This window comes from Trachemys scripta, chromosome 5 (genome assembly GCF_013100865.1).
Source record: "Trachemys scripta elegans isolate TJP31775 chromosome 5, CAS_Tse_1.0, whole genome shotgun sequence".
Classification (NCBI taxonomy): Eukaryota; Metazoa; Chordata; order Testudines; family Emydidae; genus Trachemys; species Trachemys scripta.
This window is the reverse complement of record NC_048302.1, coordinates 88,872,934-88,895,487: the sequence shown is the minus strand read 5'-3', so window position 1 is coordinate 88,895,487 and position 22,554 is coordinate 88,872,934. Positions and strand designations below refer to the sequence as shown.

At 40.8% G+C, this 22,554-nt stretch overlaps 1 protein-coding gene across 1 annotated transcript in view; it reads right to left on the bottom strand.

Annotated features, from left to right (window-relative positions):
* Positions 1–22,339, bottom strand: part of CHIC2 (cysteine rich hydrophobic domain 2) — a 47,339-nt gene extending 25,000 nt beyond the window's left edge. The window contains exons 1-3 of the mRNA XM_034771918.1: positions 22,007–22,339; positions 2,041–2,095; positions 1,471–1,626 (exon numbers count right to left, since the gene is read on the bottom strand). Coding sequence (XP_034627809.1) covers positions 1,471–1,626; positions 2,041–2,095; positions 22,007–22,125 — 330 coding nt within the window. The 5' untranslated portion in view covers positions 22,126–22,339. The remainder of the gene's footprint in view (positions 1–1,470; positions 1,627–2,040; positions 2,096–22,006) is intronic.
* Between the last annotated feature and the right edge of the window lie 215 nt (positions 22,340–22,554).

Sequence of the window (22,554 nt, the reverse complement as noted above, 5' to 3'; positions counted from 1 at the left end):
AATGCTGCCTGCTTCTTGTTTACAATATCACCTGAAAGTGAGAACAGGCATTCTCATGGCACTGTTGTAGCTGGTGTTGCAAGATATTTACATGCCAGATGCGCTAAAGATTCATATGTCCCTTCATGCTTCAACCACCATCCAGAGGACATGCTTCCATGCTGATGATGGCTTCTGCTTGATAACGATCCAAAGCAGTGTGGACTGACACATATTCATTTTCATCATCAGAGTCGGATGCCACCAGTAGAAGGTTAATTTTTTTTTTTGGTGGTTCTGTAGTTTCCGCATGGGAGTGTTGCTCTTTTAAGACTTCTAAAAGCACACTACACACCTCGTCCCTCTCAGATTTTGGAAGGCACTTCAGATTTTTAAACCTTGGGTCGAGTGCTGTAGCTATTTTTAGAAATCTCACATCGGTACCTTCTTTGCATTTTGTCAAATCTGCTGTGAAAGTGTTCTTAAAACAAACATGTGCTGAGTCATCATCCAAGACTGCTATAACATGAAATATATGCAGAATGCGGGTAAAACAGAGCTGGAGATATACAATTCTCCCCCCAAGGAATACAGTCACAAATTTAACTGACCAATTATTTTTTTAACGAGCATCATCAGCATGGAAGCATGTCCTCTGGAAGGGGTCATATGAATGTTTAGCATATCCAGCTACAAAAGTGCCATGCAAAAATCTGTTCTCACTTTCAGGTGACATTGTAAATAAGAAGCTGGCAGCATTATCTCCCATCAATGTAAACAAACTTGTTTGTCTTAGTGATTGTCAGAATAAGAAGTAGGACTGAGTGGACTTGTAGGCTCTAAAGTGTTACACTGTTTTGTTTTTGAGTGCAGTTATGTAACCAAAAAAATCTGCATTTGTAAGTTACACTTTCACGATAAAGAGATTGCACTTCAGTACTTGTATGAGGTGAATTGAAAAATACTATTTCTTTTGTTTATCATTTTACAGTGCATATATTTATAATCAAAAATAATAATATAAAGTGAGTACTGTGCACTCTGTATTCTGTGTTGTAATTGAAATCAATATTGAAAATGTAGAAAGACATCCAAAAATATTTAATAAATTTCAACTGGTATTCTATTATTATAAGTGCGATGAATAGCAATTTTTTTTTAGTTAATCACGAGTTAACTGCAATTGACAGCCCTAATAAAAATGTATACATATAGCCGTGCTACCTGAAAAACATTCAAAATAGCATATACTTGCTTAAGTACACTAAACTGGTTCTGTACAGTTTCCACTGTAATATTAAGGACTGGTCACAACTTGCACTGAATAACTAAATAAGCTTAATTCACACCTTTTGTCATTTTGCTGCTGCGTGGACCAGACCTAACGTACAGAGTTTTGAAAATGAACAAAAAACTAATACACAAATGAACCCAATCACAATTTCCAGATTTACAACAGATAATACCAAATGAGAATATAGTCCAACTTACTCTTTTACTGAGGCAAATAACTGGCCACATACTACAACCTAATGTACAGCAGCAACAAAGGCAACCACAAAGTAGCCATCGAACATTAACTGGAAGGTTCTTCTTAAGACAACTGTTAACTCTGCTGATGCTGGCTTTAAATTCCTCAGGTGCGACCTGTGAAGAAAGAAAAATAATCCAGTACTACTGCAATATACAGGTCTGTCGCACCTTACGCGCATTTAATATGCGCGATTTCAACTTTACGCGGTCGGCAAAAACATAAAGCAAAAACAACAAAAAAAGAGAAAAACAACAAACAATTTTAATACTATACCTGTAGCCCGCCATTGAACTCAATGGGGTTTTGGCTATATGCGGTTTTCGCTTTACGCGCTAACCGCGGAACGGAACCCCCGCATAAGATGAGACAGACCTGTAATTTAAATGATGAGTATTCCTGCAAAGCTCAACTATATGTAGAAACCCAAATACCATGCTTTTCTAGTAGCAAAATCTTGTTACCCAAATTCTAAGTTTTAGAGGCTATTATAGTAAATTTCTAATTGAGACTTATCCATAGATACTCACCTTTCCCGTTAAAGAAGAAGGGAATTCTGGTTCAAATTTGTTGCTCAGTCCAAATCTGGGGGAGGGGGAAGGGGGAAAAAAGGTAGATCATATCAGAAACACAATCATTCAATGAAGAGATTAATGAATAACCTCATCACGAAGGTTCTTTTGCAAAAGCAAACAAAAACTTAAAAAAAAAATCACATTTCCATCTGAAGGGTTAGGTGGGAGGGAGCAGTGGGGTGGGAAGAGGGGGTGGGGGGAATTTGGGACATGCAGGGCTCCGGTGGCCAGAGAAAGAGGCGACTTTCCCCAGCTCCAGGGCTGTGGCTGCCGATGAGAGATGGCCCTCCATCCCAGCCCTAGCTTGGGGGCTGCTGCGGCAGGGAAGAGAGGGCACACTGCATTAGAAAGATAAGACTACTGATATTAAAATACAAGTTGTGTTTTTTTATTTGTAGAACAAAAAAGCATTAATTATTATTAAGGGTTTTTTTATATAGTGCTTTTATCCAAAGAGCTTTACAATAGTTAGCTAACAGTACAAACAACATTTGGAAAGATCATTAAGTGGTCTGCCGAGATCCTCAGCAATTTTCAAGTGGTCCGCAAAAAACAAGTTTGAGAACCACTGCTTAATGTAATGTACTTTTGGCTATGTCTACACTAAAGAGCCTATATCAGCATAACCTTTCAGTGTAGACACAGCATACACCTACAGGAGTTTTTCTGCTAGTGTAGAAACACTACCTTCCTGAACCATATTAGTTATGCCAACAGAAGCACTCTTACATAGTCATCAACTCCGTGGGTGCTCCAGGGCTGGAGTACTCATGGAAAAAATAGTCAGTGCTCAGCACCCACCAGTCCCCTGCCGATCAGTTGTTCAGCAGCCCCCACCCCAGCGCCTCCCGCCTGACACCAATTAGCTGTTTGGTGGTGGGTGGGAAGCGGTGGGGGGGGGGGGGGGGAGAGGAGGAATGGAGGCAGAAAGAGGCAGGGCAGAGCGGAGCCTTGGGGAGTGGTGGGGCAGGGTTGGGAAGAGGAGGGTGGGGTGGAGCCTGGGGGGAGTGGCGGAGTGGGAGTGGGGCCTCAGGGCGGAGTGGAGTGGAACACCCCCGGGGAAAACTGAAAGTCAGTGCCTGTGCACTCTTACGTCGGCACAGCTGCATCTACACTAGGGTTTTGTTGCCACAGCTATGTTATGTCAGGGGTGTGCGATTTTTCACACTCCCGACCGACAGATTTGCTGGTATAGGTTTTAAATGCAGACAAGGCCTTACTGTTTGTTGATGGTGCCAGCCCTTCCCCAAACCCTGCAAGAGGGTGATTACCAGTGAAAGTGATGGCAAAGCTGATGCTGAACAGGCTGTTGTATGCACTGAAGCTTTGTCTTCACTAGGAAAAAAGATGTATTTTCATACCAAGTGGTAAAAACACCTTTTTTCCCTAGTGTGGATGCACCTTGAAAAGAAAGGAAGGGGAGCATGTTCAGGGTTTTTACATTCAGGCCCAGCCACATAACTGTTCTATGCATAAGCAAGGGAGCAAAACCAGAGTTAATTTTTCAAAGAATTATTTTAGGTCATAATTAAAGGACACTATCAGAAACTTTTTTTTTTAAGTCAATTTGAAAGAAATTAAAGTTGACAGCACCCATTTAACAGTCAACATTTAAATTTAAAACCCCCCACAAAATATGTAAAGTCAAGCTAAGTCCACAAATATTACAGCCAAAGCTGCATGAATCACGTCAGTAATACATCTTATGAGCAACTATGCAATGGCAATAGAATTAGATTACACAGCAATACATAAATATGACAATTATATATTAATTCAATTTGTCCTACTGGGTATGCACTGCTGTGCTATATTTTAGGAAAATATATTGCATTGGTGTTTCTTAGAAAGCTCTGTCATTCTAGAAATGAAAAAAAAACAACATATAGCTATAGTACATAAAGTTCAAGTTTGGCAACTTATTTCATGGGGGGGAAGCCCTGTGCCATATGGAGCCCTACAGATTTCATTTGGCTCTTTGAAGTGTTCACCCACATGGACATGCAGGACTGAGGCCTAATAGCCTTCCCTCTTGACTTGATTATTAATCCTCATTGAGGTCTACAAAGCCAACCAACTCCAAAGAAATCTGACTGGATAGTTTTTAAGTTATTAATGTTTAATGCTTGAGGTGAGGTGGTCTAACACTGTAAACTATTCTAGCTATGAACAGATCTTAAGAACTAGATGAGAAAAGTTTCAACTTGCCAGCTTTAAACTACTAAACAGATTTCCTGTAAATTTGAGGCAAATCTGAAGACTGTACATACTGTAATCTTGTAGAAGAAATTCCAGAATATAATATACAAAACCTGACAAATCCACTCACCAATATCCTGTAGGAAACTTTACTTGGCAAATGGTGGCCTTTCCCAGAAGCCTGTGTAGCATTTAAGCTTTTATTTTTTATAAAGTTACATTTCTAGCCCTTATAATTATGATAGCCTTCCAAACTACATAGTATTATTGAACTGAATCTACAGACAGCCTTAGGTTAAATCTACAGACAGACAGAGGTTAAATTGTCCAGCACACAAATATTGACCCCAAAGAAAAGCTTGAGCAGTTGGACTGTGTGCAGAAAAGTTCCCCTGAGGTTTGAGAGTAAGGAAAGGTGTTAAAGAAATCATTCCCCCGTGCAGGTCACTTTGTGACAGTACATCTGCTCAATGGCTGCTACTTCACATGATTAACATCCCTACTAAGTGGGCTGAAATGGCCAGAGGATTACACAAATAATATGGAAAAAATAAATGTTACAGAGAGATACAGAATAGAACAAGGTGCTTAAAAATAGGTCTGTACCTTGATCCAGAAGTTTTACTATACATAACCCAACTGGAAATCCATAGTCAAAAACTCCTTTGGTCTGCTGTTCTGTAACCTAGGCTCTTGTTCTACAGTGGTATTGGTTGGGATCAGGGTGGATAAAAATCAATGATTTCTTTAAATTGGATTTTAAAATGCTTTTTGAGGAAAAAACCTATCTAAGGATAGTTTTAATTAAGATACATTATAGCTCAAAGATATCTCATTGTGGAACCGGGATTATAAATTCTAATTCTATAGTATGAGACAATATATTCTTACAATGTTTACGGAAAGTTTTGTAAATGAGTTCCAATAGTTCATGGATTATAGACTGTGGCAGGGTGGTGACCTACTCCAGCCCTGATAGGGTTGGAACCAGCCCTGGAAGAGGGCTGGCAGGCTGTGAAAGAAAGACCTGGGCTGATTGGGGAAGCAGCCACAGCTGGGCCACGCCCCAATCAGGGCCCAGCTGGTCCTATAAAGGCTGGGAGCCAGGACACAACTCTCTTTGTGTTCAGAGAGAGAAAGGCCTGGCTGCAGGGAGCTAGAGACAGGGTACCTAAGTTAGAATGAGCTAATTCCCAGAAGTCACCAGAGGAGGCGCCGCAGGGGTGAGTCCGCTCGTCTACAGGGACCCAATCTTAGGGGGTTCCAGGGACTTCTGTATAGCTTATTTAGGTTAATCTTTCTTTTGCCTGCCAGACAAAAAAGGTTGTGGACCACTGGTCTAGAAGATACCATCAGAGATGCTTAGTTTGCAGTTCTCAAACTGTGGCTTTGTGTCTCCAGAGATAACATGCTTGTTAACTGCAAAAATGGTTTTAAATGAATAAATAATACACAGAGGTGAAAAATAACAGACCACAACCCTATTGTCCCTCTGCAAATTTGTGTACATAGTCAATCCCTTACCTCTCTCTAAAAGTGCAAAGTTTCAAAAAGTTTAATGAATAGAAGATTGTTGGGGGCAGAATAGATCTGGACAAGGAGAAGAAGTCTGGAGAGAAATGTGAGAAAGGAGGGACAGTCAGTAGTAGAAACAAAAGTGAAACTGTTTGAGCAGCATATTCCAGAAGTCTTGATCTTTCTGAGTGTAGCCTTCATTGATACCATTCTCTCACTAGAAGGGAAAACCTATCATGGCAGCAGGCCGTAAGAAAGACCCAATTTGGGAATATTTTAACTAAGTTCCTCTACCTGTGGGTAAGACAGGCATGCGTGCAAAATGCAAACAGCGCAACAAAGAAATGCAAGGCCTGGTTGCCCGAATGAAACATCATGAGACGTGTTCCTTCTAAGGAGGAAGTTGTGTTGAAGATGATGAAAGGAACATGTCCGAACATGCAGGATCTTCAAGTTGGTAAACTTTTTTATTTCATACTTCTTTCTTAAGGACTGCCTGTCTTCCTTCTGGACTATTCTTGAATTCTCATGCTTGAGCAAAAAATATAGTTGTTACTCTATGGTACTATCATTTTAGATGCAGTTGTGATAAGAAATAAATAGCTGAAATAGGCAGATCTTCCTTTTACAATTTCACCGTTAAAGTAGTACTGAGTGTCAGTGAATGCAATGAGTAATACTAAATGAGCAGTATGGTAATAAAAATTAAATAACTGCATTGACTTATTTTGTTTAGGAGAATCCATCCTCAACATACAGGATTCTCAAGACTATCCAGCTTCAAGATCACTATCATTTTCTATAGTTTCAGAGTTATCTGCCAATGATAGTGTTTCAGTCACATCATGTATGTTACAGAGCTGTAGTAGATCACCTGTAGTAAAAAGAAAAATAATTGCCATCATCCAGAAACAACCATAGATAAGTTTGTGATAAGAACCAGCAGATTACAAAAAGAGGTAACTGATGAAAAATGTCCTGGTTTGTTTATGCAACAAACTCTCCTTTCCATATGATTGAGAACCCACACTTCATTAACATGGTTCAGTCATTAAGACCAGGATACAGTCCACCCAACAGAGCAGATGTCGCAGGCAAACTGCTGGATAAAGTGTATGAAAGAGAAATCAAGCAGTGTGCAAAAGGTCTAGAGGGTAAAATTATTACCTGAGTCTTGATGGGTGGAGCAATGTCCACAATGATCCTGTTGTATGTGCTTGTGTGACAACAGAAGAAGGGAATGTCTTCCTTACAGAAACAATTGATACATCAGGAAACGCTCACACACAGCAGAATACTTACAAGAAGTAGCAATAAAAGCTATAACAAACTGAAAAAAAATTCAAATGTCTAGTACGCAGGTTGGTCACAGACAATGCTGCAAATGTATCCAAGATGAGAAGAAATTATTTAGACGAGAGTGAAGAGTCCCAAGCAAACATATGGTTGCAGTGCTCATTTGATGTTCCCCCTAGCCAAAGACTTCAGTGTTCCAGAAATAAAGGTTAATGTTGTTGAAATTGCAAAATACTTCCGTAACAACCACTCTGCAGCAGCTGCTCTGAAAAAAGAGGAAGGAACCAACTCTCCCACAAGATGTGCAATGGAACTCAGAGGTGGACTGTTTTGAGCCCTCTAGCAAGAACTGGCCTAATCTGATGACAGTTTGTGAACAAAATTGTGAAAAAATAGATGGGACAAGCACTATCTCCAGCTCATTTTCTTGCAAATATTCTCAATACTCAGTACCAGGGTCAAACCTTAACTGCTGAAGAAGAGGAGTTGGCTATGACATGGACATCCAGCAATCATCCCTCCATAATGCAAACTATAATAAACTGCAGAGCTAAAGGTGAACCATTCAAGAAATATGTTTGCTCATGATGTTTTAAAGAAAGTCACACCAGCGAGCTGGTGGAAGTCACTTAAGCACTTGGATTCAGAGACTGTTGAAGTAATAATCTCACTTTTAACAGCAGTAACTCCTTCTGCCAGCGTAGAAAGAATATTTTCTTCCTTTGAACTAATTCATTCCAAATTGAGAAATCGCTTGGGACCTGAAAAAGCAGGAAAGCTTGTTTTTCTTTTCCAGATTATGAACAAACAGGAAAATGAAGATGACTGAGTTAGCTGCAGAAGCCAATATTTTAAGTTGACCTGGCTGACATAGTCAATTTAATTTTTGTTTGTTTTTTAATATTTCATTTAACTTTTGTAGTTAAAAACAATTTAAACAAAAACAAACGATGTTAAACTTGAATGTTTAACTAAATTAAAAAAATTCATATGCTTGTTTTGTTAAAATATTGTTTGCTGTTGAAGAAAAAAATTCAGAATACATAACGTTGTTGTTTTAGTTAAATAAAACAATTTAAATGTCTGTCTGGTGATGTTCTCCTCCTAATACAGCATGGCAAGAAAATCTTCCAAATGTTAATCATTAACCTGTTGAACTGGAGATAGTTCACCTCCCAATGCCTTCATAAATATCTGCTTCATTTACCTTTGGTAAATGAAAAACCAAACAATCATTCATTTTCTGATATAGCTGTAAAACTAATCTGAAAAGTTTTCAAAATAAATTACTTTAAAAATGTATAATGTGTACCTTCTAAAAATGAAACCTACATCTATCTGAGTTGTGACGAATATGTATTAAGGTTATAACAACCAACAAGAATGCACTTTTATGTAGAAATCAATGATTAAATCAAGTCTTCCTGACTAGTGATTTAAATCATGATTTAAATCAAATCCACCCTGCTTTGCACATTTAATAGAATGGTCTCCAAAGATACTTAAACGTAATTCAATAAGGTTTTTCAAAGATCTTGCAGAAATTGCCATCTCTCTCACACCCACAATTAGGCCTTGGCTACACTTACCCGCTAGTTCGACGGCTGGAAATCGAACTTCTGGGTTCGACTTATCGCGTCTAGTCTGGACGCGATAAGTCGAACCCGGAAGTGCTCGCCGTCGACTGCGGTACTCCAGCTCGCCGAGAGGAGTACCGCGGAGTCGACGGGGGAGCCTGCCTGCCGCGTGTGGACCAAGGTAAGTTCGAACTAATTCGAACTAAGGTACTTCGAACTTCAGCTACGTTATTCACGTAGCTGAAATTGCGTACCTTAGTTCGAATTAGGGGGGTAGTGTAGACCAAGCCTTAGTGACCACCTGTAAAAAGTTTGGTTTCAGTGACTTTCCTAGCATCATATAGGGGACTTTCAGAAGTGGTATGCCAAGTCTTCATTTATTCACTCTAATTTAAGGTTTCGTGTGCCAGTAATACATTTTAACATTTTTAGAAGGTCTCTTTCAATAAGTTTATAATATATAACTAAACTATTGTTGTATGTAACGTAAATAAGGTTTTTAAAATGTTTAAGAAGCTTCATTTAAAATTAAATTAAAATGCAGAGCCCCCCGGGACCGGTGGCCAGGACCCGAACAGTGTGAGTGCCACTGAAAATCAGCTCGCGTGCCGCCTTTGCCATGCATGCCATAGGTTGCCTACCCCATAGGGTGTGTCTACACTGCAGCTGGATGACTAACCTGAGACTCTGCTGGAGTAGCAACATCCACACTGCTATTTTTAAGTGTGCTCAACCCCCACTATCAACTCTATCTACCTGGGCATGGAGACTTACTCCCAGGGGTAGTGTAGACATACCCATAGGGACTCTGTGACCGAGGCAAGGATAGAATCCAGTTATCCAGGGAAGCATTCAACTGTTTTAATCATGAGTTCATCCTCTCTCTTCCTGCAGTCCCAGCTTATTCACTAAACACTTTCCAACTTCTGCAACAAAGGAGGCAAATAAGTCTCTTAATCTACATAACCCTGATTCATCCCAAAAGCAGGTCCATTACGTACACAGAACTAGATAGGAGTCCTGTGGAAAAAGTAGTATTTGATCTTGTAATTAAAGTCTCTCATAATGCATACACACAAGGGGGCTGAATCAAGGTTGCACAAGCAACCTTAATTTTGGCTTTTCATAACTTTTGAGCAGTGACTTTGCAACCTTATTGCTCTTTTAATGTAGAGCGTTGTGTGTGTAATTATTATATCTAAATAGATATAATCATAACAATTAGATACAACAACCATTAGTAATTTACCATAGTAGCTAACAGACTGGATTGATTTAAATCAGAGTGATTTAAATCACCTATTTTTATCTCGTTTTGCATTTTTTATTTTTTTAGTTATTTTCCTAAAGAAAGGTTGATTCCCGTTGGTTGGTAACCATCAAAACATGTTGAATTGCCATTAAACATAGCCTTTACACTACATTTGGTATTTTGCTAACCAGGAGGATACACCATATACACATTTGAGTAATTACAGTAAAAGCTTTGTTATCTGGCATGTTTGGGGAGTGGGGGGTGCCAGTAAGTAAAAAATTCCAGTTAACTAAGAGGGAGGGAGTTGGGCGCGGAAGGGGATGCGGGGCGTGGGCTTGGGAGGGAGTTTGGATGTGGGAGGGGTTTTGGGGTGCCGGATATGGGGGGGCGCTCACCTCGGGCCGCTCCCTGCAAGTGGCAACCTGTCCCTTCTACTCCTAGGCAGAGGCATGGCAGGCAGCTCTGCGTGCTGCCCCTGCCCTGCCCCAAGCGCTGGCTCCACAGCTCCCATTGGCTGGGAATTGCGGCCCGTGGGAGCTGAGGGGGCGGCACCTGTGGTTGGAAGCAGTGTGCAGAGCCACCTGCCATGCCTCCGCCTAGGAGCAGCAGGGACATGTCGCTGCTTCTGGGAAGCCGCCCGAGGTAAGCAGTGCCCGGATCCAGCACCCCAAAACCCCTCCCACAACCCAACCCCCTACCCCGAGTCCCCTCCTGCACCCAAACTACCTCTCAGAACCCGCGACCCGTGCCCCAACCCTGAGTCCCGCACCCCCCCGCACTCCGAACTCCTCCACCTAGGAGCAGCAGGGACATGTCGCTACTTCCGGGGAGCCCCGCGGAGCCAGGTAGGGAGCCTGCCGGCCTCACACCAACCAGACTATAAACCGGATTTTCTATGAAGATTAGAAATGCTGGTTTATAGAGCTTTCCGGTTGGCACACGGCCAGATAACACAGCTTTTACTGTATATAACAAACATTTATTCAAATTCTTGATTTTTACACTTTTTGGTGTTAGAAAATGATTACACTTCTTATTTACTAAAAAATTTTTTACTCGTGATGTGTCAGGCTGCATTTGGATGGAAATTTGAATTCAGTTAAATTCACAAAACAACACTTTAAAACTGCTTTTTGTTAATGAAATCTCCTTTAAATGTGCTGAACAAAAAAAAGTAAATTTATCAGAACAGGTTTTGCACTTAAAACGAACTGATTTATCAAACAAAGGTAGCATTAGCTGTAGTTAGTGTATTGAACTGATTGTTTCTGGTCACCATGACCTACAAGATTATAGATCTAGTAGACCCCATCCTCTCACGTCATTTTTATTCATAGATTGGTAGAAGAAATCAACCTTTCCTTTTTCATTCCCAATCAGTTTTTCAAGTTTGAATGAACTTGTCATTGAACTGAACTAGCTACAGAAACAGAAATGGGTTAGCCCTTCAACAAACTCTGGTTTCAAGTTCTTAGCCACTGACTTTGACTTTCTTTAGTTCAGTGGTTTGACTTTGTTTAAAACATTGGCAGAAAATGTACTGTTTGAATATTTTTTAAATTTAAGTGATTACAGTAGATTATAGTGAACTGATGCCTTAATAGAGATTGTCATAAATTCATATTTAAATTAAATAGGTTTATTTAAAAAAAATAATTTAATTTTAAAAAGCTGATTTCAAAATTGGATTTTTATTTTTAATTGATTTTTCTTTAATCTACTTTGATTGGTATCTAATTTAATCAACTGTAGTCTATGCACAAGTGTTTGAGTTTTAACTATATAAGTTTGAAGAGTCTTTCTTCTGTTAAAGTATTTGGGACAAAAACAGTTTAATACAGAATGTTAAATTTCCTACAGGACCCATTTTTAATTAATTTTAACTCAAATTGATGTACTTGAAAATGTATTTGGTATTTGAAGAGTAAGTGCTGTGATTTTAGGGAGGATATCCTGTATTCATCCGAAAGGTATGAATACATCCTTTAAGTGCAAAACTAAATTCAACCTTAACTAGAGCCATGACTGGTGCTCTGTAACATAAGCTTTATTATCATAATTAAATAAGAAAGGTACAACTATCATTAACAATTTCTTGCTTTGATTAGAGTTAAATTATTGAACAAGATACTCCACACTCTTGCATTGTCACATGCCTGTGGTTTTTTTGTTTGTTTGTTTTTAACTGGTTAATACTTTTCATCTATAACAAAATAACTAACTAAACTGCATTCATGTCAGTACAGATTACTAGTTGACTTTGCCTTCCTCAGAATATTGTTTTCATTAGCTGCAGTTGAAAACAAAACACTTCATTGTACTCAAACTTTCTGATGTAGTAGATCATAAAAACCAAACAAAACAAAAGAAAAACCAAGTTTCGGTAAACTGATTATATAAACAGAGAAACTGGCATTGAGAGATCTGTTTTTTGTGCATTGATTGGCAAGGAAAAACTAGTTTTCCTGCTTTCTCCATACTGATCAGCTTCTCAATTAAAATAAACATCATACAAATTTTGAAAATGGTCTTTTTACATCTACCGTAGATACTACAAAATATCAATCCACTTCAACTTGCTAAGCTATCATTCTCAATTTATTTAAATAATTATAAATTAGTGAGTTTAACCTTAAAGTTAATTTTACAACAAATTTAATGTATTTCTAAAAATTAAAATATCCCATTTAAACTGACTTCTTCTTTTTTTAAATAATCCATCCTGAAAGGGGCTGCAGGGTGATTCCTTTTTAGCACCTATGTTAAGAAACATATAAAAGGAAAAGATCCTCTAAACTACGTTTTCAGTCTCAAAGATTAAAAATAAAACTCTGAAACAGTATTCTGAATTACATCAATCTGTTCTCAATTTATTTATTTGTATTACTATAGTACGTAGGAGCCCTAGTCATGGATCAAGACCTTATTGTGCAAGGTGCTGTACAAACACAAAACAACAAGATGGTACCAATCATTACTAAGCAGTGAAATACTTGACATTCCAAGAAGGAAGAACTTTCTGAATCTCAGATGTAATCTTGATTCTCTCCCCTACCATAATCTAACTACATAATGAAATCCAAAGCCTCCTGTATGATATGCTCCCCTAGAAGTAGGGATCTTAGCTGGTAGCCTTAGAACCACTGGCAGTAAAATTGTTAGGCTGTGTTCCTACATTGACCTCAATACAACAATGGCCACACACTGAACAATGGGAAAACAAAATATGGAATAGCAGCTCATTTGATGAGCACCTTCCATCATCTGCACTGAGTGAGGCTGGGTTCTGTGGAAAAAATGGTATGTGATCATGTAATTAGAGACCGTATCATAGTGCATATGCACAAGGGGGAGGGAATTAACATTAGAAGGGCAACACTAATTCTGCATTTCCTAACTTCTGAGCACTCGACATTGCAACCTTAATGTTCTTTAAATGTAGTTATTTTTCTGTGTAATTTCCTAAGTTTTTAAAAAGCAAACTGTAAGACCAGAAATTCCATCATGTGGCATCATATTGCCTTCAACAGGTTTGGAACCTTTACTCCACTGTACAGATCTCTGCTACTTGAGCAGACTAAGTAAATGATAGCATAATAAGTTATCCTCTAAATTCCCAACACTAAAGGTGGATAAGACACCCACTTTGCTAGTGGGATTTACAAACAGTTGTTGACAGCAGAGGAATGGCGAAACTCGGGAATCTTGCATTCCATTCCAGGCTCTAGTGGTCGCATACTCTTTGGCCAATTTCTCCTAAGCTTGATCCTTTCGACTCCATCCTCTCCAACCTGTCCCTGTCCCAGTCCTGTCTCTTTTCCACCTTTATCTCTTTGTCCCAGTCTAATTCTCTGCGCCAGTCTCAATCCCGACTCTTCATCTCAGTCGCAGTCTCCTTGCCCAGCTATTCCACATCCCCTCCGCCTGCCACTCCTTATCCCCAGACTCCTTTCCCACCCAACCCCAATTTTCCTTGTCCTTGTCCAAATTGTATGTTCAGCCTCCATATTCTCCATCCCAACTGGCTCCAGTCTCAATCTCCCTCCCCAGGCTCCTCATCCAATCTCAGTGTTCCCCTACCTCCAGGCTCATTGTCCCTGTTTCCTTGTGCAGCAATCTCATTTCTCCCCCAGCACTGTAGCTCAGATCAGCATCCCCTCAGCCCACCCCACTGAGTCCTAGTTCCAATATCCTTGCCAGGCCAGTTTCAGTCTTCTACTCTGATCTTCAATCAATCTCAGTCTCCTCCTCCTTACTTGCTGCCAGTCCCCACTCCCTATTTCCCTCCTTGACTCCCGGTCCGTCTCCTTGCCGAGCCAGTCCCATTCTCCCATCCCCCAATTCCATGTCCCTGTTTTCCTTCCCTTGTTTTCCAGTCTCCATTCCCACCTCCAGGTTCCTTGTCCCAATATACTCCTCCACCCAGGTACAGTTCTTGTCCTCTTGACATTCAAATAAGGCAGCTTCCTCACGTGCACTGTCTGGTTCCAGCAGGGAGAGCATTGAGAGCACAGGAGGGACAGTTTCCCTGCTCTCAGTTCAGGTGCCCAAATGCACCATGGCCCAGAGCAGCTCAGAACTGCAAATGCAGTGAAGTCCTGCTCAGCCCCATGATAATGTAATCTTCAGGAGAATTTAGCTGTGATCTATAACAAGTCTCTACTGTGACTATGTGAATTAAGATTTATTAAAAATTTAGACACTGGCCAATTTTTTACAGGGATGGTACAAAGCACATCTCTGACACAAAGGTCACCTGCCTTCCAAATTTCAAGCCCCTGCTCCAAATTACAGCAGGGGGACTAGAGCTTTTAAAAGAAAAGGTTGGCAGAATTTTAACACTGGCAACACAGTGTATTTTCCCCCAGCCCTCATTCTTGGAAAGGCAGAAGCATTTTGGCTGAACTTTTCAAAAAAAAAAAAAAAAAAATTTGACCTAAGGCAAACATCCAGTATGGAAAAATTCATCCCAAATGGTTAAAGCCTGGAAAACTTATGAGCAACTGAGAACAGGGTCTTAAAATGAGACATGCCTAGTAACCTTATCAACAGGTGGTGCTCCGTCCTGCCTAAATAGACACAGCCTACATCCTTGCAGGTTCACACACATCCCTGTTTCCCCCTCTGCTCCCACCCATGCTCTGTTCCCCTAACCACCTCACATTCTGATAATGGTGGAAGTACCCTCCCGATTCAATGGGTGCCCCGTACTAAACTCTAGTGTAATCACAGGATGAAATAAAACAAAAAATAAATACAAAGAGCATGAAACGACAGCGCACCGGGAGGTGGCCCAAGGGGCTGGTCCAGTGATGGGGCCCTGGCCCTGCCTCAGCACAAGACTCACTTTACCCTAGGGTCAGTGCTGGTTACTCACAGTAATGAGGAAGAACCTGCCTGGGATGCGGTGGGGAAGAGGCCCCACCATGAGCATGTACATACCTGGCTAGTCCTCCCTACTCTCAACGTTGCCCCTGAATCCCTGTGTCCTGCTCCTCTGCTGAAAACCCTCACTGAATGCTTCCTCCCTTCAATTTCCTCATAATCCCCCATCACAATCCCTCTATAATTCACACACAGTCTTGCTCTCTTCCCACCTCATGCCCCCTTGCTACCCAGTGTGCTTCCATGTTTTCACTACTTAATTTTTTTCAAGTAAATATTTATTTCTTTCCAACCCCTATAGTCACATTCAACAGTTTCATATCCTGTAAATTTACCTGTTAAATTCTCACTTTTTTTTTTTAAAGTTACCCTGAATCCCAGAAGATAAACCAAGAAGACAATAGAATAAGGAGAACATTCACCTGTACACACCAGTTGCTTTGCAAAGCAGCTGTAAACCCAATTTAACTGGCTAGTAAACTTTTAATGCTGTTGCGCTGCTTCAGAGCAGTGCAAAGATGACTGAATGTACTGCTGAATCTGGCCCTCGTTAAAAAAAATATTTTAACTTTTATTGAAGGTGAAAACTACACATCTTTCAAATTGTTAGAAATATCACCTTGTAGCAAAATTTTAAGGGTTTTTTTGGTTCATGTTCATGTGTAAAAATTTTAATTAAAAAAAAAAAATCATAAAACATTTCCAGAGGGAAAAATAAACCTACTTTAAAACTAAGTTGAAGTGGCGCATATGTATCAGTAACTTAAGGTTAAACGCAACAAGGATATTGTATTTATCTAAAAAACAAGCATTAAATACCCAGGAAATTCAGAATTAAAGTTAAACTTAAAAGAAACCCAAACATATTAGGGTATGGAAATATGAAAATAAGGAACTTAAGTAGTCTTAACAGTACCCTGTAGTGATATGGTGGGGGGAAATATGAACCCCCACTTCTGCAACAATCTTAAGGTGTCTTTTTAAATAAATTCCAGTTAATCTGGGATCACAACATTAAACTGCATTAATTATTGCTGAATGGTTATTGCCTGGCATCACAGGGCAGAGTTAAGGTTGTTTGGGTGTATTCCCAAATATGTTATAGGATGGAAATATGCAATAGTTTGATGAATAAGTTACTCCCAAGAAAATGAGAAATACACCTCTACCCAGAAATAACGATGTCCTCAGGAGCCAAAAAATGTTACTGCGTTATAGGTGAAACCGCGTTATATCGAATTTGCTTTGATCCGCCGGAGTGCTCAGCCGCCCCCCCCCGGAGCGCTGCTTTACCGCGTTATATCCAAATTCGTGTTATATCGGGTTGCATTGTATCAGGGTAGAGGAGTATATAATTCCCCTTTTTTTACTAACAATCTATGAAGAAATATAATTTATTGATTAAAACAAGACACTGCTTGTACAAGGCATGTATGCATTATCAGACAAACTCTCACCTTTTAGGTCCCAGTCTTGCCAAGAGAAGCATGCAGGTGACCCCTGAGACCAATGTAGAGACTCACAGAAAATAAATTAGGTTCTGCAATTCTCTTGGCAGGACTGGGGTCTTGGGGGAAATAAGCCTACACTTCCAATACATCTTCAAATCACCAGGGCCTGATGAAATGCATCCTAGAATACTCAGGGAGCTGACTGAGGAGATATCTGAGCCATTAGCAATTATCTCTGAAAAGCCATGGAAGACGCAAGACATTCCAGAAGACTGGAAAAGGGCAAATATAGTGCCCATCTATAAAAAGGGAAATAAGGGCAACCCGGGGAATTACAGACCAGTCATCTTAACTTCTGTGCCCGAAAAGATAATGGAACAAATAATTAAGCAATTTGCAAACACCTAGAAGATAATAAGGTTATGAATAACAGTCAGCATGGATTTGTCAAGAACAAATCACGTCAAACCAACCTGAGAGCCTTCTTTGACAGGGTAACAAGCCTTGTAGATGGGGGGGAAGCGATAGATGTGGTATATCTTGACTTTAGTAAGGCTTTTGATACTGTCTCCCATGACCGTCTCATAAACAAAATAGGGAAATACAACCTAGATGGAGCTACTATAAGGTGGGTGCATAAATGGTTGGAAAATCGTTCCCAGAGAGTAGTTATCAGTGGTTCACAGTCATGCTGGAAGGGCATAACGAGTGGGGTCCCACAGGGATCAGTTCTGGGTCCAGTTCTGTTCAATATCTTCATCACTGATTTAGATAATGGCATAGAGAGTACACTTATAAAGTTGGCAGACGATACCAAGCTGGGAGGGGTGGCAAGTGCTTTGGAGGATAGGATTAAAATTCAAAATGATCTGGACAAACTGGAGAAATGGTCTGAAGTAAACAGAATGAAATTCAATAAGGACAAATGCAAAGTACTCCACTTAGGTCGGAACAATCAGTTGCACACATACAAAATGGGAAATGACTGCCTAGGTAGGAGTACTGCGGAAAGGGATTTGGGGGGTCATAGTGGATCACAAGCAAAATATGTGTCAACTGTATAACACCGTTGCAAAAAAAGCAAACATCATTCTGGGATATATTAGCAGGAGTATTGTAAGCAAGACACGAGAAATAATTCTTCGGCTCTACTCCGCGTTGATTAGGCCTCAACTGGAGTACTGTGTCCAGTTCTGGGCGTCACATTTCAGGAAAGATGTGGACAAATTGGAGAAAGTCCAGAGAAGAACAACAAAAACGATTAAAGGTCTAGAAAACATGACCGATGAGGGAAGATTGAAAAAATTGGGTTTGTTTAGCCTGGAGAAGAGAAGACTGAGAGGGGAAATGATAACAGTTTTAAAGTACATAAAAGGTTGTTACAAGGAGGAGGGAGAAAAATGGTTGTTCTTAACCTCTGAGGATAGGCCAAGAAGCAATGGGCTTAAATTGCAGCAAGGGCGGTTTAGGTTGGACATTAGGAAAAATTTCCTGTCAGAGTGGTTAAGCACTGGAATAAAGTGCCTAGGGAGGTTGTGGAACCTCCATCACTGGGGATTTTTAAGAGCAGGTTGGACAAATATCTGTCAGGGATGGTCTAGATAATACTTAGTCCTGCCTTGAGTGCAGGGGACTGGACTAGAAGACCTCTCAAGGTCCCTTCCAGTTCTATGAAATAGATAATGAAAATGTTTTGACTCTTGTCAACAGATGAAAACCAACCTCTCTTTTGGAAACACAAAAGTAAGTTTAAAAATCAAGCTTTTTCACTGATTTAAATCACATTTTTAATTAATACATCTGACCTTCTATACTTTGTTACTGATATATACATCAATTTCAAATACACTGTATAATAGGCAAATAATCTGAAATCCATTAATTGAAAGACAACCTGAAAACACCTATTTTACAAAAAGTCAAACAATTTTATAACGTATAAGCTTTGAGCTTTACAAATGCCTCAAATTATCAAAGAATAGGAACACTGAGCAAATTTGTCAATGAAAACATAACTTTTTCTCCTCTTTTTTCCAGGTACGTAGTTTTCATACCCAACAGAGAACACCAGCTGTTAGTTGGTGAGACACTCTAGCATGCATATTTTGCTAGCAATGTCATCCCTATCACCCACTAAAAACTGGAGCTGACCTACCGATATAAAAATAAGTACTTTAATAGTTGACTCCCTGATTTAAATCACTTTTTATGGTTTGTCAAGTTTAAAGATATTAGAACTTTAGAGAAACGTGTAATATTTAAAAATGAGGGACGCTTAGTAGTAGGATGAAATAGTAGGAGTGTTACCAGCAGCGCACTTACTATGGTACCATACCAACTAGAATCTGGTGGTCTGAAAGTTGTAGATCTGAAATAAATGGGGGTGGGAGGGGAGAGAAGTTTTTAAATAACAAGAGACTTTAACCTCTTACTTTATTTGGGCCATTCTGCATATAGTTCTAGTTTGTTTTAAAGGAGAACTCTGTTCAGAAAGCAAACTTGGAAAATGGTCTTTAGACATTAAACCAGGGATAGTCAATGGGTGAACCGCGGGCCAAATCTGGACCACCAGACACACTTTTGACGACAAAATCTTTTTATTGATTTAATACAAAAATAACAACATTTCCTCTGGAGTCTGGACCTTGACTATATTTTGACCAAGAAATTTGGACCTTGACAAAAACTAAATTGATTACTGTGCAAATAAAAAGTTTAATGCAGGGGTATTCACCTGCATTCCCTTTGTTATTTTTTAAAACAGTTTTAATTAAGGACTCTCTCACACATAACCCATTTTCTCCTCCTGGTGGATGATGGTCAAGTAATAATTCTGTCTTTGTGACATTAATCTGTAGTCATGAAAATGACTGATAATACAAATTCAACATTATGACTCCAATGCAAGATCAGAAAGGATCAGACAATAGATTATGAAGGAGGAAGCCTTTATTTAAATACAAACACAATCAGCAACTGTTTTAAACTGCAGAATCAGTGAGAAGACCATAAATATTCCTTTTGCTTGCTAAATCTGTGATAAAATTTTCCAGATCTCTAAAATGCATGTTTCTGTAAATCAAGGAAGAAGAATGCTTTGCATAACAAAAATCTAAATGAAAAATAGCTTTTATATCTTATCCAAAATATGTTTGAAATGTCTCTCTAGTGTCAAAGTCCTCATTTAAGGAAACACAATGATACAGAAGTAGGAATTACAAACGGGTTGCAATTTCATTAGAAGGAAAGAGGTGAAAGACTCCAATAAGAATTTTCAGTCTTCTCTGATGTCACGGAATTACATTAAATAGATGTCATTTAGGGTGAAGAGAGGGAAAATGGGCAACTGAGGACATTCAGAGCATATTTAATACTGGGTGGGATATACAAACCAGATGAAGACCACTCAAAATAGGCACTCTTTTGGCCACCCAAAAGATCAAGTACACTCTACCCCAATATAACGCGACCCGATATAACACATATTCGGATATAACGCGATAAAGCAGTGCTCTGGGGGGGGGGGGGTTTGCGCACTCTGGTGGATCAAAGCAAGTTCGATATAACACGGTTTCACCTATAACGCGGTAAGATTTTTTGGCTCCCGAGGACAGCGTTATATCGAGGTAGAGCTGTATTAGAGATTAGGAGATTTTTTTTTTTTATTAAAACAATTCACATGAATAGTTGGCAGGACTGGCAGCCCAGAGCCAAATCCCTTCTATGAGCCACAAGTGTGAAGGCTTTTCCATGCTTTCCCACCAATGTGCCTTGATCTTGGACCACAGGACCCACAATCAAGGAACTGAAAAGAGAAGTGTCTTAATTTCCTTTAGTTCTTTGCCTTTTTAATAAGAACAGTGAAAAGGTTGCCAACTAGTGAGCAATGACAGTTATGATTTTAATATAGTATATGATCAGCTGTCCACTAGAAATGGACTATTTCACATATGCTATTGGATGGTAACAAGTACAAACCAGAGCTGTATTCAAACTGACCTACAAACAAATCATTCCCTTCCTTTCAACATCTTCTCACCCCTAACATCTCTCCCAAAGAACACCTAGGCCTTATGTATGCTTTCTGATTTCTCACCAGCAAATCAATGTATTTCTGCATTGATACTTTCCCTGACATTAACAACAATATTAGTGAAAAGTTAACCCCAATATCTTGAATAGCTTTGCATCATATCTGATAATAGGATACAGGGCCTTTAACTTCTATGCTGCTGCCCCAAATCCAGTCCAGTTCAGTAGTGAATACAACATGAAGAAGCTTGTGCTTCCCCTATTCTATCTTTTGCAGATTTTTTTTTAAGTTTTCAAGAATATGCAGTACCATTCATAAGCACTAAGTGATTTGTTTTAAATAGAGTTCCTAATAGAACAGATCACAGAAAACAGCCTAGCCTGTGAAATTATTGAAAACTTAAATACACTTTTATTTTAGTCACCACCAGATCCCCACTGATACCTGGCCAAAAAAAAAAAAAAAAAAAAGGAAGCCACAGCAACCCTCATCACATGCTAAAAAGCTAATGACATTGTTTTGCGTGTGCTTGTCAGACTGGTTGGCTGCTCTTACTGTATTTACTAAGACTTTTCAGACCACAAGAGAACGTTGACGCTTGATAAAGGAGGAGGCTGAGACAGTGACTAACAGCATAAACAACTACAGGTCATGTACTTGTAAAAAAAAAATAGCAACCAAATGTCCCACTTCCTGACAGCTCATCATTGGATTTCATACTTTACATACCTCTGTTAATCACAACCCAGGTCAGCTTTGTTTCCTTAATGTCTCAATAAAATATCTGCCTGTGAAGGTTTCTAGCCAACAGTACTGAGGGCTTTACAACGTGACAAAATGCAAGATGCGGCACAGGGGAAACGCCACAGGTGCCCCCACGGTTCGCTACGAAGAGGCAACAGGGAGGGAGGAGCTACACTCCCCCGACCCGGGCTGGAAGTTCAAAGCCAGACTCGCAGCCTGGCTCCTTGCAGCAGCGGAGCTTTCCGCCAGGCCCTTTCCAACGAGCTGGCAGACAGCAGGCACCGCCAATCGCATCACACCCCACGGGGCACCGCCAGGGCCGATCCAGCTCCCAGAGCAGGGGATGGATGGGGTATAACTCTGCCCCCTCCCGCATGGAGCCCAGGCTCGCACATTCCCCCCGCGCCCCGGCCCCATCGCGTGCCCGCGGCCTACCGCCCTCCCTTCCCCCCGGCGCGGCCCTTACACGGTGACATGGCCAGAGCCGCGCACCACCACCGGGTCGGGCGAGTATTTCAGCAGCTGCTCCTCCAGCGCCCGCTCCTCGTCCTCCTCCTCCTCGTAGATCTCGTCGAAATCCGCCATCGCCGGGCCGCGCTGTGTGTCCGGATAAGGAGCGGGCAGGCGGCCGGGGTCCACCGGCGAGGCTGAGCCGGCGTCGTTGCGGCTCAGGGGCAGGAAGCGCCCTTCATTATCCGGGGAGGGGGAGAAACAACAACATCCGGGCCGGGCCGCGGCGCCAACGCTAGCGCCGCCCCAGCCCAGGGAACCACAGCAACAGCGCCGCCGCGGCCTCGCGAGAGCTTGCGGGTGCGGGCTGCTGCGCGCGGCCCTGGCTCTCTCGGGGGCGGCGAGCGCGCGGCGGGGGCGGGGGTGGCTGAGTGGCGAGAGAGAAGAGCGGCGCGGGCGTGACTCCTGGCTGGGATAGTTCGGGCAGGGGCGGGGCCAAAGGGGTGTGGAGGGGGCACTAGGGCTGGGAGGAGGCTGGGGCGGTAATTAGGGGAGATGGGCCAA